General features: G+C 29.0%; 1 protein-coding gene and 1 non-coding gene across 2 annotated transcripts; one reads left to right on the top strand and one right to left on the bottom strand.

The window, feature by feature from the left end:
• The first annotated feature begins 2,012 nt into the window (after positions 1–2,012).
• On the top strand, positions 2,013–3,124 carry LOC126680217 (probable methyltransferase At1g27930). The gene has a single exon (XM_050375281.2). It carries the CDS (start codon positions 2,095–2,097, stop codon positions 2,992–2,994), a length of 900 nt encoding a protein of 299 aa, XP_050231238.1. The 5' UTR covers positions 2,013–2,094; the 3' UTR covers positions 2,995–3,124.
• A 6,509-nt stretch (positions 3,125–9,633) lies between these two features.
• TRNAL-AAG (transfer RNA leucine (anticodon AAG)) lies at positions 9,634–9,714 on the bottom strand. Its single transcript has one exon. It is a non-coding gene; the product is annotated as a tRNA-Leu (tRNA).
• Positions 9,715–15,483: the final 5,769 nt, after the last annotated feature.

Genomic DNA, 15,483 nt, shown 5'->3' with positions numbered 1-15,483 from the left:
AAATTCTTAACGTTTGAATTCATTGGATTATGCCGCAAAAATTTCATTATTCGAAATTTAAATCAGTTGATTAACGATGTATTTTAGTGTTTATTTTATTACAATATAATTCTTAAAATATTAATTTGGGAAATTGTAATTATAATCTATTTGAATTAATTTATATATAAAAAATTGTTAAATTCGATTTAAATAGAATGTAAATATATCCTAGGAGTTTGGAGAAGAATCTCTCTCATTAGCTCAACCTTCACTTGAAAGCTGGCACGTTAATGTAACAATTTGATGTACTACTTGATTACCAAATTTTCAAAATTGATCACAATATTATCTAAGATTGAAATTAATCTCTTTAAATTGATCACAAACACAATAATTATTTTGGTTTTCAATTTTGTTATCCTTCTTTGTTTAGCAAAAGAAAAAATTACTATCATATTTTGTTAATTTATACTTTCTCCCTTCAGTTTAAGAAGGGACATATTTCAATTTTTTTATGCCATATAAGAAGGTCGAATTATGGTTTTTGTGCCATTTTACAAGAAATTCTCTCTTATACTCCCATTTTCTCTTTCTATAATTAATGCTAATACTCTACACACAAACCATAAGACAATAATTAATAGGGGTAAAATGAGAAAAGACAAGAGTAATTATTATTTTCTTAATCTATGTATAAAAGGGATATGTCCCTTCTTAAGTGGGACGGAGGTAGTACTTTTCATTACTAAGTACTCCCTCCGTCCCATTCTAATTGACCAAATTTTCTATTTTCGATGTCCCATTCTAATTGAAAACTTCTATTTATAGAATATTTTTCACACTAATTTTCTTCTTTTACCCTCATCAATTAATGCATTTCAAAAGCATTTTGTTAAAATATGGTGAAGTATTTAATGTAATATGAGAATATAAAAGTAATTTGTTAAAAAAATTTAAACAATGTGTAATGAAAATTTTTTCAATTAAAATGAGACAGAGGGAGAGGGAGTATATGAATTTGTTATAAAATGTCAAGACTAACCCACAATTGACATAATACATATAATTAATTAGTTTTGTGTCGTAATTTCAAAAACCTAAAAACCTCTCTTTTCTCTCTAAACAAATTCTAACCGCCAAGAGTTTTCTTCTTATTTCTTCTCCAGCTGCCGTCAATGGTTTGATTTTTTTTGTTGACAGTAGCTATCCCTTTATTTATATTATTTTAGTTGCATAGAATATAATAAATAGCGACTCTTTTTCATTTTTTTGTGATGGATTAAAATCTATTAACGAAGCGCAATTTTTTACCAAGAAATGAAGATAGATTGAAAATCTTTCAACAATAAAATGAAATTGTTTATGAGCTACATTAGTTTTATTTATTTTTCATTGTTTATTTTTGTTCTGAATATTTTATGTGGTCTTTTTTTTATAAAAAATTTGTTGTCCTTTCTCTGTGAAAGGTTTGCTGTCTCTTTTTTATAAAGGAGTTTGTTGTCTCTTTTTTATGAAGGAGTTATCAAGTGGTGATTGAATGGAATGCTATGAGTTTGTGGATAATTGGAGAAGTTTGATCGAAAAGTGATCGAATATTGCACTCATTTAGCGAAATAGTTAATAATTTATTTTTATTTTTGTAAGTAAGATCTGCAAATCAGGCATCATGTTGTCTGTTTCATGTCAGGTCATCGAATTTAATTTTCAAATTATTCAAAATTTCTTATAAATGTAACTGTTTTGTATTCGATTTCATCAAATTTGGGGATTTAAAAACAAAAATAGCTTTGTGTCGGTTGATCCCTAGCTATGCTTTAATTTAGTACATATAATTGGATCATATTAAATAGAAATGAGTAATTTGTCCCATCACCAATCCTTTCAAAAATGGGAAAATTTCATTATCACTCCCCCACTAAATTATGAGAATAACAAGTCTAATCCTAAAATAATGCAATATCGCCAATATTAATAGTAATATCTACCAATTACTTTCAATATAACTTAAATTTGCTTTCAAACAATTTCCTTTCTTTTTCCTCTTTCTTTTCAAAGTAACAAAACATTTTCTTTATATATTTTCTTTACAAAACTAAGCATTAATCAAGAACAATGAAGAATAAACAACAAGGAGTGTATCCAGAGATGAAGAGCCACCGTCAATTCTTATCGGAGCGGCCATGGTTTCTCGCCGTTCTCATAGCCGGTTCATTCGCCGCTGCTCTTTGTATAGCAGGCAGCATCATAGGTTCAGCTTCTACTTCTTCTCAATCTTTCTTATGTTCATTAAGCGGCGCGTACAAGACAACCTCCGCCGAAGACTACGCCGCTACTCCGACACAGCTCCTTGCCATTCTCCATTACGCCACGTCACGCATTGTTCCGCAGCAATCACTCGCCGAAATCACTCTTTCTTTCAACGTTCTTCAAGAACTCGCTCCATGTAATTTTCTTGTCTTTGGTTTAGGTCATGACTCACTCATGTGGACCTCACTTAATCCACGTGGCAACACGCTATTTCTCGAGGAAGATCCTAAGTGGGTCCACACAATTCTCCAACGCGCGCCTAACCTGCGCGTGAATGTCGTCAACTATCCGACGCAGCTTCAAGAGGCGGACGCGCTTCTTGCTTCTTATAAGAACGAAAAAGACTGCGTAGGGCCTGATATACGCCTGAAAGGCAACACGAAATGCAAGTTAGCGTTGAACATGTTGTCGGAGGAGGTGCACGGTAAAGAATGGGATATAATAATGATAGACGCGCCGCGTGGGTATTTTGCTGAGGCGCCGGGAAGGATGGGGGCTATATTTTCAGCTGCCGTGATGGCGCGTGGTAGGACACGCCCAGGTGTGACTCATGTTTTCTTGCATGATGTGGATAGAAAGGTGGAGAAGGATTATGCAAATGAGTTTTTGTGCAAGAAGTATTTGGTAAAAGCGGAAGGTAGGCTTTGGCATTTTGAAATACCTTCTCTTGCTAATACAAATGAACCTTTTACTAGTTTTTGTTGATCATTTATGTATATTGGATAGAGAAATTTCAGTTGATATATAATATGTAAAAAGCTATATATACATGAAAATGTGATTAAGCATATATTTAATTTAATGAAGTTAAAAATATTACTTCATTTAACAATTAGTAGGCATGTACATATATAAGCTTTGAAATGTTTTAAATATCTACATGGATCTCATGGAACGAGTTATCTATTGGATGGTAATAAAAATATGTTTTCACTTGTAATAATTTGGCTGAGGTGTGTGATAGAAGATATGTGTCGAGTGAGTTGAATGATTCGGTCGTTGATTATAGAGGTTTCATAAATAGATCGAGGACTAGAATTTTATTTTGTTTCTAATTGAATAAAAATTTATAGAAATTTAATGTTCATTAGTAATAATATGAACTGACGATCAGTTTTAAATGATTCGTTGTTTCTCCCATTTTTCAAAAAAGCAGAATTAATTTTGAGATAACTTTCGAATGTTTTTCCATCGGGAAATCTTATTTTGCTAAACAAATGCAAAGATATTTTAAGCTATAGAGTTCCCCTGTAATCTATGTGGTGTCATTGTAAATAAGTATATACATAATGAATGTGTTTCATTACTTTTGACATAATATATCCTGTATGAAACGCTTGATAACCTAAAAGAGTATTAGCAAAAGAAGTCTCAACATTTCAATTTTATAGTAATTTAATTTTATTATTTAAAACATTACAAAATAAACCGTAATTGTTTTCTTTTTAACATTTTTTAGCTCATTTTTAATTTCATGACATTTTTTCCATACATGACTGCCGAAATTTTCCTACCTCACACATTCAGTATTGCATCACCGTCGTAATGCCACATTACATTCAGTATTGCATCACCGTCGTAATGCCACATTATTCTGAAAAAAAACTTAATTCACTCCCTCAACTTTAAAAATAATTTTTTTATTATCTTAACCCTTTTCTATCACTACCACCAACTTCCACCACCAGACTGTCGCCCCAACCTCTCTTTTGAACCTAGACGAAGAAACTTCTTCATTAGGGTTCAAATCTCTATCTGGGTTCAATCTACACAAAGAAGATGAAGTGTTTTTCGTCTACGTTGAAGGAGGTCCTTCTTTGTTAAAAAAAGATTATTTTTATTTTTAAAATTATGTGTAAAATTGAGGAGTGAATTAAGTTTTTTCAAAATTATGCAGCACTCTGTATATGAGGTGGGATATTTTCGACAGTCAAGTGGCTCTCTGGTAGTCCATGTGTGTAGAAAATAACCAGAAATCAAATATGGACTATAAAATGCAAAAAAAAAAATTGAAATTTATTTTATAATGTTTTGAGCAATAAAATTAAGTCACTACAAAATCGAAACATTAATATTTATTTTGTCAATACCTCTAAAATAAAAGACTGCATAAATTGAGAATTAAATAAAAAACTGCATAAATTGAGAATTGTAAAAAGATAGATAATGCTAATATCTTTCATGATGGTGAGATCACACGTATTTGCACGTGAGGGATGACAAGGGTAAGAAATTTATAAAGTTTGCTATGAACTTTAGAGATTATACTCTTATTTTCCAACGTCCGTCGCGAATCAAAAAATCGGGTTGGGATTCAATGTGAAGGATATGTCTAAAAGTGATGTATAATGTGTGTATGATATCTCAATTTGATTCATTTTGAAAAATCATACAAAACAATATTCTCAATCTAAGTCTTTTCAATCTTATATCCAATTTTATCTGAAAAATTATTGCACGCAACTGTTGCGTCATGTCATTCGTGCAACAAACCAAATGTGCGTTAGCCATGTGGAAAATTAAATATTAAAAAAAATGAGTAATAATTAAAAAATTCCTATCGCAATTACTTATTGGTTTGATATAAAAATGACGTGGCGCAACGGTTGCATGGGATAAACACTAATTTTTTCTAATCCTAGATTAGATAAATTAATCATCAAGTGGGTCATTAATTCCACTCTAAATGGAATACTATAAAAAGTAAGTTTTCTAAGTTATTCCTACATGATTTTAGCTAGGGGTGGGCATGGACCGGTTAACCGGTCCATGAGGGTAATTTGTAAACCGGTCCATTGTAATACGGTTTTTAAAATTAAAAACCTAAACCTAAAATTTTAAACGGTTAACCGGTAAATTGGTTAACCATAAAAAACGGTTCGGTTTTTCGGTTTTGCGGTTTTTAACCATTAGAAAAATTAAAGACAAAAAAAGATATATTTTTAATTCTATTTGATTTTTAGCAAACAAAAAAAAACTATAGAAATTCAAATTATATTAAAAAAATATAAATCTAAACTATCTTATAAATAGTTAAATCAATGCAAATATTTAAAACTATTATTATTTACAAATAATTTATGAGTAATATTAAAGTTAGGTTTGTATTTTTTGAATTGTTTGTAGTGTTGTTCACGTCCACTTTCTACTATTTATAGACTTAAATATTTCTATTTTTGTTAAATAAATATTTTAATAAGGAAAACAAATTTCTTTTACAATATTTTCATATATAAAATCTCCTAAAATATATAAATATTCCTAAATAAAATATATGTCAATATATTTTTATATTTAGATTTTATTGTGTATATTATAAAATCAATATTATTTTATAGATCATAAAATATATCTTATTAATTATTAAAAATATATGAATATATATATATATATATATATATATATATATATATATATATATATATATATATATATATATATATATATATATATATATATAACCGGTTAACCGGTTAACCACGGTTTTTAGAAATCCAAAACCTAAACCTAAACCATTAACCATGAAAACTAAAAATCAAAACCTAAACCTAAACCGTTGGACCGGTTAACCATATTTTTCGGTTCGGTTTTCCGGTTTCGGTTCGGTTAATCAGTTTGACCGGTTTTTTTGCCCACCCCTAATTTTAGCACATAAAAATTGAATTCTCATATAATTATATAGCTTAATCACTAAAAAATATCAAATGTCAGTTATAGCTAAATTTTTCAACACCACCAAATTTAGCCAATTTTATAATATTATATTTTTTTCGGCCATTTTTCAATCGAACTGGATTTGTTGTCTCCATGTCATCTATGTTACTTCAACTCAACAAATTAGTTGATATGGCAGCATCTCAGACCATAACCCAACTTAACCAAACCAAATATTAAACCAAATAAAATTAAATCCAATTAAATCAAATCCAAGTAAATCAGATCAATAATTATTAAAATTCATATATTTTTAAAAAAATTATTATTTAATTGAATAACAACTAGTATATAATTAATTTTAAATTTTTACTAAATAAATTAAATAAATAAAAAATTATAAAATCCAAGAAAACATCGTAAAACTTAAAATTAGAAAAATGTATCAAATTTATTAAAATTATATTATATTAAAATAAACCTTAATTATCTCAAGATTCGCCGCCATCGAGAACGACCGCCGGAGGAAGAGCCTGCTCCTTCTCAGGTGAGAGAAAGAGCATCAACTCCTCCTCCGACAGTCAGTTTTGGTGGCAGGGGTCTCGGTGTTGGCGGGTTTTGGTAGCGGCGGGTTTCAGTGGCGGCGAGTCTTGAGATAATTAAGGTTTATTTTAATATAATAAAATTTTAAATTAATTTTAAAAAATAATATTAACAAATTTATTTAAATTTAATTTTAATTACATTTTATATAAATTTTAATTAGTTAATTAAAAATATTAATTATTGTTAAATATAAAAAAAACTACGATGTCTATTCAAATTTAACGATTTTTATTTATTTAATTTATTTAGTAAAAATTTAAATTAATTATATATCTATTAGTTATCAAATGAAATAACTTAATATTAATTTTTTAAAATATATATGATTATTAATAATCATTAATTTGATTTAGTTTAATTGGATTTGATTTTATTTGATTTAATATTTGGTTTGGTTAAGTTGGATTAGTGGTTTAGAATGTTGTCATGTCAGCTAATTTGCTAAGTTGAAAATGGCATATGAAATGGAGGCAACTAATCCGGTTCGATTCAAAAATGGCTGAAAAAAGAAACAGAATATGACAAAATTGGCTAAATTTGGTGATTTTGAAAAGTTTGGATATAACTGTCACGAGACGTAAAAAATTTGTATTTTTTGGTGATAAAGCTTAATTATAGGCCTAATGCCGTAAAAAAAACCTTAACCTTTTACTCAGTGTTTTAAAAACCAAACCGGTGGCCGAACCGGTGAGGCCACCGGTTTCCGGTTCAACCGGTTTAACCGGTTCAATGATCGGTTCAACCGGTTTAATAAATTTAAAAAAATTTGAAAAAAATTCTGGTTCACCGGTTTTTTACCGGTTCAATCCGGTTTAACACCCGGTTTTTACCGGTTCATACCGGTCCAATCCGGTTCAGTCCGGTCCAATCCGGTCCAACCAAAAGATCCGGTTTTTTGCCTTTTCAGACCGGACCACTGGCCGGTTCGCGGTTTAACCGGTCCGACCGGCCGGTCCGGACCGGTTTTTAAAACACTGCTTTTACTCCCCTTTTCAATCATATCCTGATGTTTAAAAGAGGTCAATTTTACCCTATTTCGCATATTCATTTTAATTGTACCCCAATTTATTTTTGACAATTTGTTTTACTTAAAAAATGAAATCATTCAATTAATTAAATATAAGGATAAAACTATATCCGTTTCCAATTTAAAAAGTACAAATAACTCTTTCAACTTTAAAAACTAACAAAAAAAATCATAATCTAATAAAAATTAATTTATATTTTATTTAACTAAATCTAAATAATTTAATATTAATACATAATTATTTAAAAAAAACATTAAACTCATCTCGGTCGACGCTAAAGAACAGACCCAACTGGGTCTGTTCATCCTCGATGATCAGCTGGTATGATGATGATGAAATTAATTTTTTAACGGTTTTTAATTTAATTTTTTTAAAATATAAAATTATTTTAAAAAAATTGAAATAATTGAAACCCGTTCGACTGGAAAAGGGATAGATTATGGTCGAAGGCGGTTGCAGTGTCGGAAATATTTATAAAAAAAAAAAGTATTTGACATTACATTATATTATATTAGATTAAGAATTTATTTTTATTATTATTTGAATTTATGGGAAAGAATAGTTCTTTGTGTAATTTATAATATTAAATGCTATTTTAAATATATGTTAAATATGAAGAACTTTTTTCAATTTTTTTTTCAAATAAAAAAAGTCAACTTAATATTTTAGGGTACAATTGAAATGAAAAAATATAAAATATGGTAAAATTGAACACTTTTCAATGTCAAGATAGAATTGAAAAGGGAATAAAAGGTCAAAGTGTTTCAATGCATTAGGCCTATAATCATACAACAAATGATGGATATTTTTAGAATCATTTCAAATATTCTTATTGGATTCGCCACTATGATTATCACTTTTATCGCATTTTTATTTACTTTATAAATACGGGTTTACATAATTTTGGCAAATTCCGTATCAAACAATGAATTATGAAAGTTAAATGGAGTCGCCATATGGGATTAACCGGGGAAAAAGATTGTTAAGCATTATAACCACTTTCGTCTCTTCACAGATTCAGATTCGGAAATATTATTCTATTCAATCCACTATTTGCTTATCGATAGTTTTTGTGTTAACTTTTTAATTTTTAATTTTTAAAAAATAGATTTTGAAACCAATATAATCTCTCTGTTAGTTGAATCTCATAATAAAAGTTAGTTTTGAGTCGAAAACTTTCACGTAAAGTTATGGGTTTTTCACGAAGATGTCAATAGACCACCCGTCCCATTTGTAAGTGTATGTAACTAGTGAACTTAAGTTATAATATGTAAATAAAGAAATGCATAAATAAATTAATTAACATAGAAATAAAAGTAATATAAATTATAACATGAATCCATATTATTATTGCAAGATAAAATAAATTATAATTTAATTGTTGAAATAAAAAAAAAAACTAGACTTGAACCTGTAAATAAAAAAATACAGTAAACACAGAAATAAAATTTCACATAGTTTGTGAAAACTATAATTTAAATATAATAAATTTTCAAAAGGAAGGATTTGAGTGTTAATTTGTATAGCAAAATTTCTGCATATATTATGTTGGAATCAAAACCCACGTGGTTCATATGAAAATTGAAAATGATAATTAAAAATATTGGATTTTAAAATTTTGAATTTGAATCTTAGTTTATGTTTCGTGACGCTTATATATTTAATGTATCGGATTTAAAATCCATGTAATTTGTATTCGAACTAAAATGATAGAACTGAATATGTTACGTAGATATTTGATTTTGGTATTTTGTCCAAAATGTCGTACTTGATTTTGGTATTTTTTTCCTAAATTTTAATAATAAAAGTAATAATAATTATAACAAAAAATACCAAAAAAATGATAAACAAAAATTACTAAAATTAATAAATGAAAAAGACACAGGTAATTGATTAGTCCAACCAACTTTATTAATGATGATTATATTAAAGTGTATCAAGAGAGTAAAATAAAAGTGTTGCGTTCAATAATTTTTCGTGAAATAAGTAATCTAAAAAAGTTTCAAAAATAAAAAAAAAGTAATCTAAAAAGGAGAAGTGAAAACCAAAATAGAAATGTTGACAGTGGGATTTGAACCCACGCCCTTTCGGACCAGAACCTTAATCTGGCGCCTTAGACCAACTCGGCCATATCAACATCTTGCTATGTAATACGCGCATCTTTAAAATAAAACACAACACAAGAGCTGAGAAATTGGCATACATATTATGCATATGAAAACACTTGTATTGGTGGGGATTTTTCAAACAGGTCAAAATAACTTGCCTTTTTACCAGATAAAAGATGCCCACACCTGGGAAAAAAAAAAAAGTTTACGAATATACTAATCAATACTGCATTTTAACCACAAAATACAGGGTCATTTTAGTATGTTTTTCAAGATACTGATGATAAAAATATCATACATATCCTGATTTTTGTGGTTAAAATATAGTATCAATTCCTAACACTTATTGCGAAGGCCTCTTTTAAAAAATACAAAAAAAATAAAATATTCATAAATATATCATCCCAAAATTTATTTTTGAGAAATACAATTTGTACTTTCTTTTTACAAAAATGACTTTTTTTATTCTTAAAAATATTTTTTTTAATCTCAAAAATACGATTTTAGTTAATCAGCTGTATACTAACAGATTACCAACTGTATACCAGACAATAATTTATGTTTTATATGCACAATTCAAATTTACTAAAAAATTATCAACGATATGCTAAACGGTTTACCATCGATTTATGAATCATATATTCAAAATAAAAATTATTACAAGTGTACCAACGGTTAACCCACCTTCCACTAACAATATACTAAAAAACAAGGTTATTGGTGTACCCTTAGTACATCATTGGTTAACCAACAACAAAACTATTACAAATTCAAACCTTCGTTTCTATTAAATTAGTTGAAAATTCTATTACAAATCCCTCCGCCTTCACCACCGCAAGAGCAATCGCCAAACAAAACCTAAATCGTATTTTTTAAAATTTAAAATTATTGGTTAACTATTGGTTAACAATTAGTAAACCATTGGTTAACCAAACACAACATCATTACAGATAAATAAGTGTAAAAACAAAAGATTCTTATCAAATCATGCAAACCAAAAAAAATGTAAAAGAATAAATTTCATCACAACAGGTCTGCCACCTCCGGCGACAACAACCAGTTAACTAACGATTTTATTATTAATATATTCAAAATAAAATTTATTACAAGTTACCCAACGGTTTACCCAATGTTAACAATTAGTTACCCAACACCCAAAAACATTACAATTCTCATAAACATTTATTCAAACACCTAAAGTGCAGGCTGAACATTGATTCTATCTATACATCCACGACAATCCACCACAAACCTACACAATGAACCCAACAAAACTCAAGAATCCAGCCACATCAAAGAACAGAACAACCCCAATTGGAAACCAAATCGGGCTCGAGATAATGATCAATCTCTATGGTGTTACCGCACATGGATAACGATTCTGAAAATAATGTTAATATTACTGAGTCGAATACCATGAACTCGTGGGTTTACCTTATCAGCAGACTCAATCCACGCTCAGGGAGATCAGACATTTGTTTAAGAGGGAGAAGGCGACATTCAAGGTGGCTGCTTCTGTGCTTGCCGCTTGGCTGTTTCAATGATGGCGGAGGGCTGCCTTCGGAGGCGGGTTTACGACGATTTCTGCTCTGTCAGCGATGTATGGCGGCACGGCACTGGTTTTTCTCTTCATCGGATCTAAATAAGGAGAAGAAAATGGAGCATTGAGATTTTATGTTAGGGTTAACAGGCCGATTATTGCTAAGATCGTATTCATCAAATTTAGAAAGAATAAAAATCAAAAAAAATGTAAATCTCTAAAATGAAACTTAGCAACGTATTTGTCTAATTATTTTGACTAATGAACGTATTTTCTCTAATTAACTCTATTTCGAACCAGAACCGGCCCTAAGCCACATACCAGTTCTAAATTTTTTTCCCCAAACAGAACTGAGGATTCCAATTTTAAAACAGAAATTTTGAATCTAAAATTCAAAAATCTATCCTGCCCAATTTCCCTCCCCCCCCCCCCCCCTTTTTTTAATTTTTCTATTTATGTCAATCGATCATCTGCTACATGTTCCTTTCTTTTTCTTACACTAATCAATACTCTTTCCGTTTTTTTTTTCTCTATTTACACTATTAGAAAAATGTCGATTAGTGACAGATTTTAGCGACGGATTTAAAATCCGTCGCTAAAATCCGTCGCTACATCCTCAAAAAAATTGGCGGGATTCATCCCGCCAACTTTAGCGACGGAAATTTCGTCGCTAAAACCCGCCGATTTTATTTTTTCACTTTTAACGACAGATTTCAAAATCCGTCGCTAAAAGTGTTACATTTAGCGACGGATTTCAAAATCCGTCGCTATAAGTGTTACATTCAGCGACGGTTTTCAGAATCCGTCGCTAAATGCTTACTTTTAGCGACGGATTCCACAATCCGTCGCTAAAAGTATTAATTCTATTAAAAAAATTATTTATTTAAAAATTATTTATTTATTAAAAAATTAATTATGTATAAAAAATAATTATTTATTAAAAAAATAAATATTTATGAAAAAATAATTATTTATTAAAAAAATTACTATTTATTAGAAAATTTATTATATCAGAATGCGGTAGTAAAGTGTAAAAGTAATAATTTGTTATTTTTATTTAAAATAATTATTAGAAAAATAATTTATTAATTATTTATTTAAAAAATAATTAGTATGAAAAAATAATAATTTTATAATGTGGTTGTTAGTTGCGGGAGTAAATATTCGTTCCTTTTAGTTATATTTAAATATAATATACATAGATATGTATCAAGAATTTGTGCTGGATAAGATGGAGTCACACGCGGGGGAACTAGAAGGTTAAAGAGGTTTGAGTGAGAGTAATTGATGGATGGGTGACCTACTGGGAAGTTTGCGAAAATTGTTGGAGGATGATGTTAGGTTACCTATCGCGGGTGGGTGGGGTGACCGTGGGCTATAGATTAAATAATATTTCATTTTTAGCTTTAATTAAAAAAATTAATTTTTTTTATTTTAAAAAAAAAAAAATAGCGACGTCGCTAAATCTGTCGCTAAATTTTTAAAATCCGTCGCTAATTTTTTCTTTCCGTAGCTAAATGATTTAGCAACCAGGAATATAGCGACGGACTAAATCCGTCGCTAATCCGTCGCTAAAGTCATTTAGCGACGGATTTATGCCATTTAGCGACGGAAAAATCTGTCGCTAAATGAAAAATTTCTAGTAGTGATTAGCTAAAATTATACATATTAAGATAGAGAGTGTTTTATCTTAACTTATATGAATAAATATAAATATAACCCTATTGTTTAATAAAAGCATTGTAATTTGATTTATAAAGTCATTTATTAAAGAGAGATAAATTTGAAAGATAATAGTTAAAGTCACATTAAAATTTTAAATGGATAAATAATTAGAAACAAAGATATTTTGTTAAATGGACAATTTAAAAAAGAACAAAGGGTCAACGCGCCCCCTAAACTTGTGTCACGGGATCATCTAACCCAATTTATATTTTTTTAAGCAACTAACCCCAAAACTCTTCATTTTCGGGTCAAGTAACCCATAATTGTATTTTTAAAACGCGTAAAATACAAATCGAAGGTGAGGGATGCAAAAAAGTAATTAGATACTTCCCTAATTGTTGCGATATAATTATCCTAAATCTGTTTTTTGAAATAAAAATATAAATTATGAGGTTATTTGACCCATAAATAAAGAGTTTTGGGATTAGTTGCTCAAAAAAGTATAAATTGGGCTAAATGACCCCGTGTCACAAGTTCAGGGGGTGCATTGACCCTTTGTTCATTTAAAAAAAAAAGGTGGAAGTATTTCATATACACTAATCTCCCTCTCCCTCTCTCTGCCTTACCATCAATCATCCCATCATTTATCACTTGTCATCTACTAACTACTAATTCTCTCTCTTTATTTCATTTTAAATTATTTTTCTTTACATTAAAATTAAATAAATGAACAAAGGGTCAACGCGCCCCCTGAACTTGTGATACGGGATGATCTAGTCCAATTTAAACTTTTTTGAACAACTAACCCCCAAACTCTTCATTTTTAGATCAAATAACCTCATAATTTATATTTTTATTTTAAAAAACAGATTTAGGATAATTATATCGCAATAATTAGGAAAGTATCTAATTATTTTTTTGCATCCCTCATCTCCAATTTGTATTTTACGTGTTTTAAAAATACAATTATGGAGTTACTTGACACGAAAATAAAGAGTTTTAGGGTTATTTGCTTTAAAAAAGGATAAATTGGGTAGATGACCCCGTGACACAAGTTTAGGGGGCGCGTTGACCCTTTGTTCTTAAATAAATTGAACTTAATATAACTTGATTTTTTCAAATTTTTAAAATCTATCTACTTTAATTTTCAAAAGTACAAATTTTTAACTTCAATTTCATGTTAACCGAAGTGGCAGAAATGTAACTGAAATCGAAACTAGCCTGTTATAGTCGGCCATTTTTTGAACCAGCTCCACTTAAAAAAAGAACCGGAGACCGCTAATTCTGAATCGGAATCGGCGGCTGTAACATTGTTATGATGTATTATCAATTTTGATATAGCTATGTTTTATTATTTTTATTTAGTACTCCTTCCATTACATTTTAGAAGGCTCATTTACTTTTAGATTAAAAAAATATTTATTATTTTTGTCTTTTCATGTTTTTTCTTATTGTGCCCTTATTAATGATAGTGAAAATTTTCATATTATTTCTTTTAAGGTGATTTGAAGAAGGGTAAAAGGAGAAGTTTCATGTAAAAATCTTCTAAATGGAACTTTTAAAATGAAACATCCCAAAATAGAATATGTAACTTTTACAATCGGATGGAAAGAAGTATAAATTAATATTTATCATTTATATGCATATGCATATTAAGTGATATTATGTGGGATTTCAATATGAAAACTCATAAAATTCAAAAATGTGAAAAATGCAACATAGATATTTAATGTTTTATAGCAATTCATTTCTATAATTATCAAAATAAATTTTCTATTAATAAATTGTACCTTTTAGAATTTTAATGTCAACTTTTTTCTAATGAACATTTATTAATATAGAATATCATATTTGTTCCCTCAAATGCACTGGAATGCAAGTAGTTTAAATTGATTATGAGTGACTATAGTGACAAGTAAGATAACGAGACATGATTGAATGAAAAGATTGTCAGTTGAACTGTATCGGTAGAACTTGAATGAACAATAAAGAGTTAGAGATTGACACTTTGGATAAACCAAAGCCTTCACAAGTTTAACGATCGGTGAATTAAATAAGTAAATAGATAGTGCTACATTGTTGGTAATTTCAAGTGTGTTGATTTGTAATATAAATATGCCTATAAATTATGGATGAAATGATGTTATGAGTTGTGTTTTGTTTAAGAAATCTAATTATGTTTATATTTGAATATTCAGTGAGAATTGAGAACGGTCATTGATTATCTAAACTGGCACTTGTAACCAACAATGTGATAATTAAGTTATTGGTTACTCATAAAACGATTCAGGCCAATAACATAATTTTACTTGTCTATATGGAGATTTGAGTAAATATGTGAACTGCATACACAATTAAATATCCATATACGTGATTTTGATTGGAAGTTATGTAAATATGCTTTACTTGAATTAATCATTGGATTGTGACGTTGTTAGTTATTTGCTTATGTTGTATGCAAAATTGCTTTGTTGTATTTTCATTACTTAGAATATTGAAGTATATGTTTAGTATTTTTTTATCGATTTGCTTATTGAGTCGCAAATCACCCTCCTGCAATTTTTTTTTCAAGATATAAAGAATACATTGAGTC

Source organism: Mercurialis annua, linkage group LG5 (genome assembly GCF_937616625.2).
Source record: "Mercurialis annua linkage group LG5, ddMerAnnu1.2, whole genome shotgun sequence".
Classification (NCBI taxonomy): domain Eukaryota; kingdom Viridiplantae; phylum Streptophyta; class Magnoliopsida; order Malpighiales; family Euphorbiaceae; genus Mercurialis; species Mercurialis annua.
Note: the sequence above shows the minus strand (reverse complement) of the source record. Positions and strands in the feature narration are given on the sequence as shown.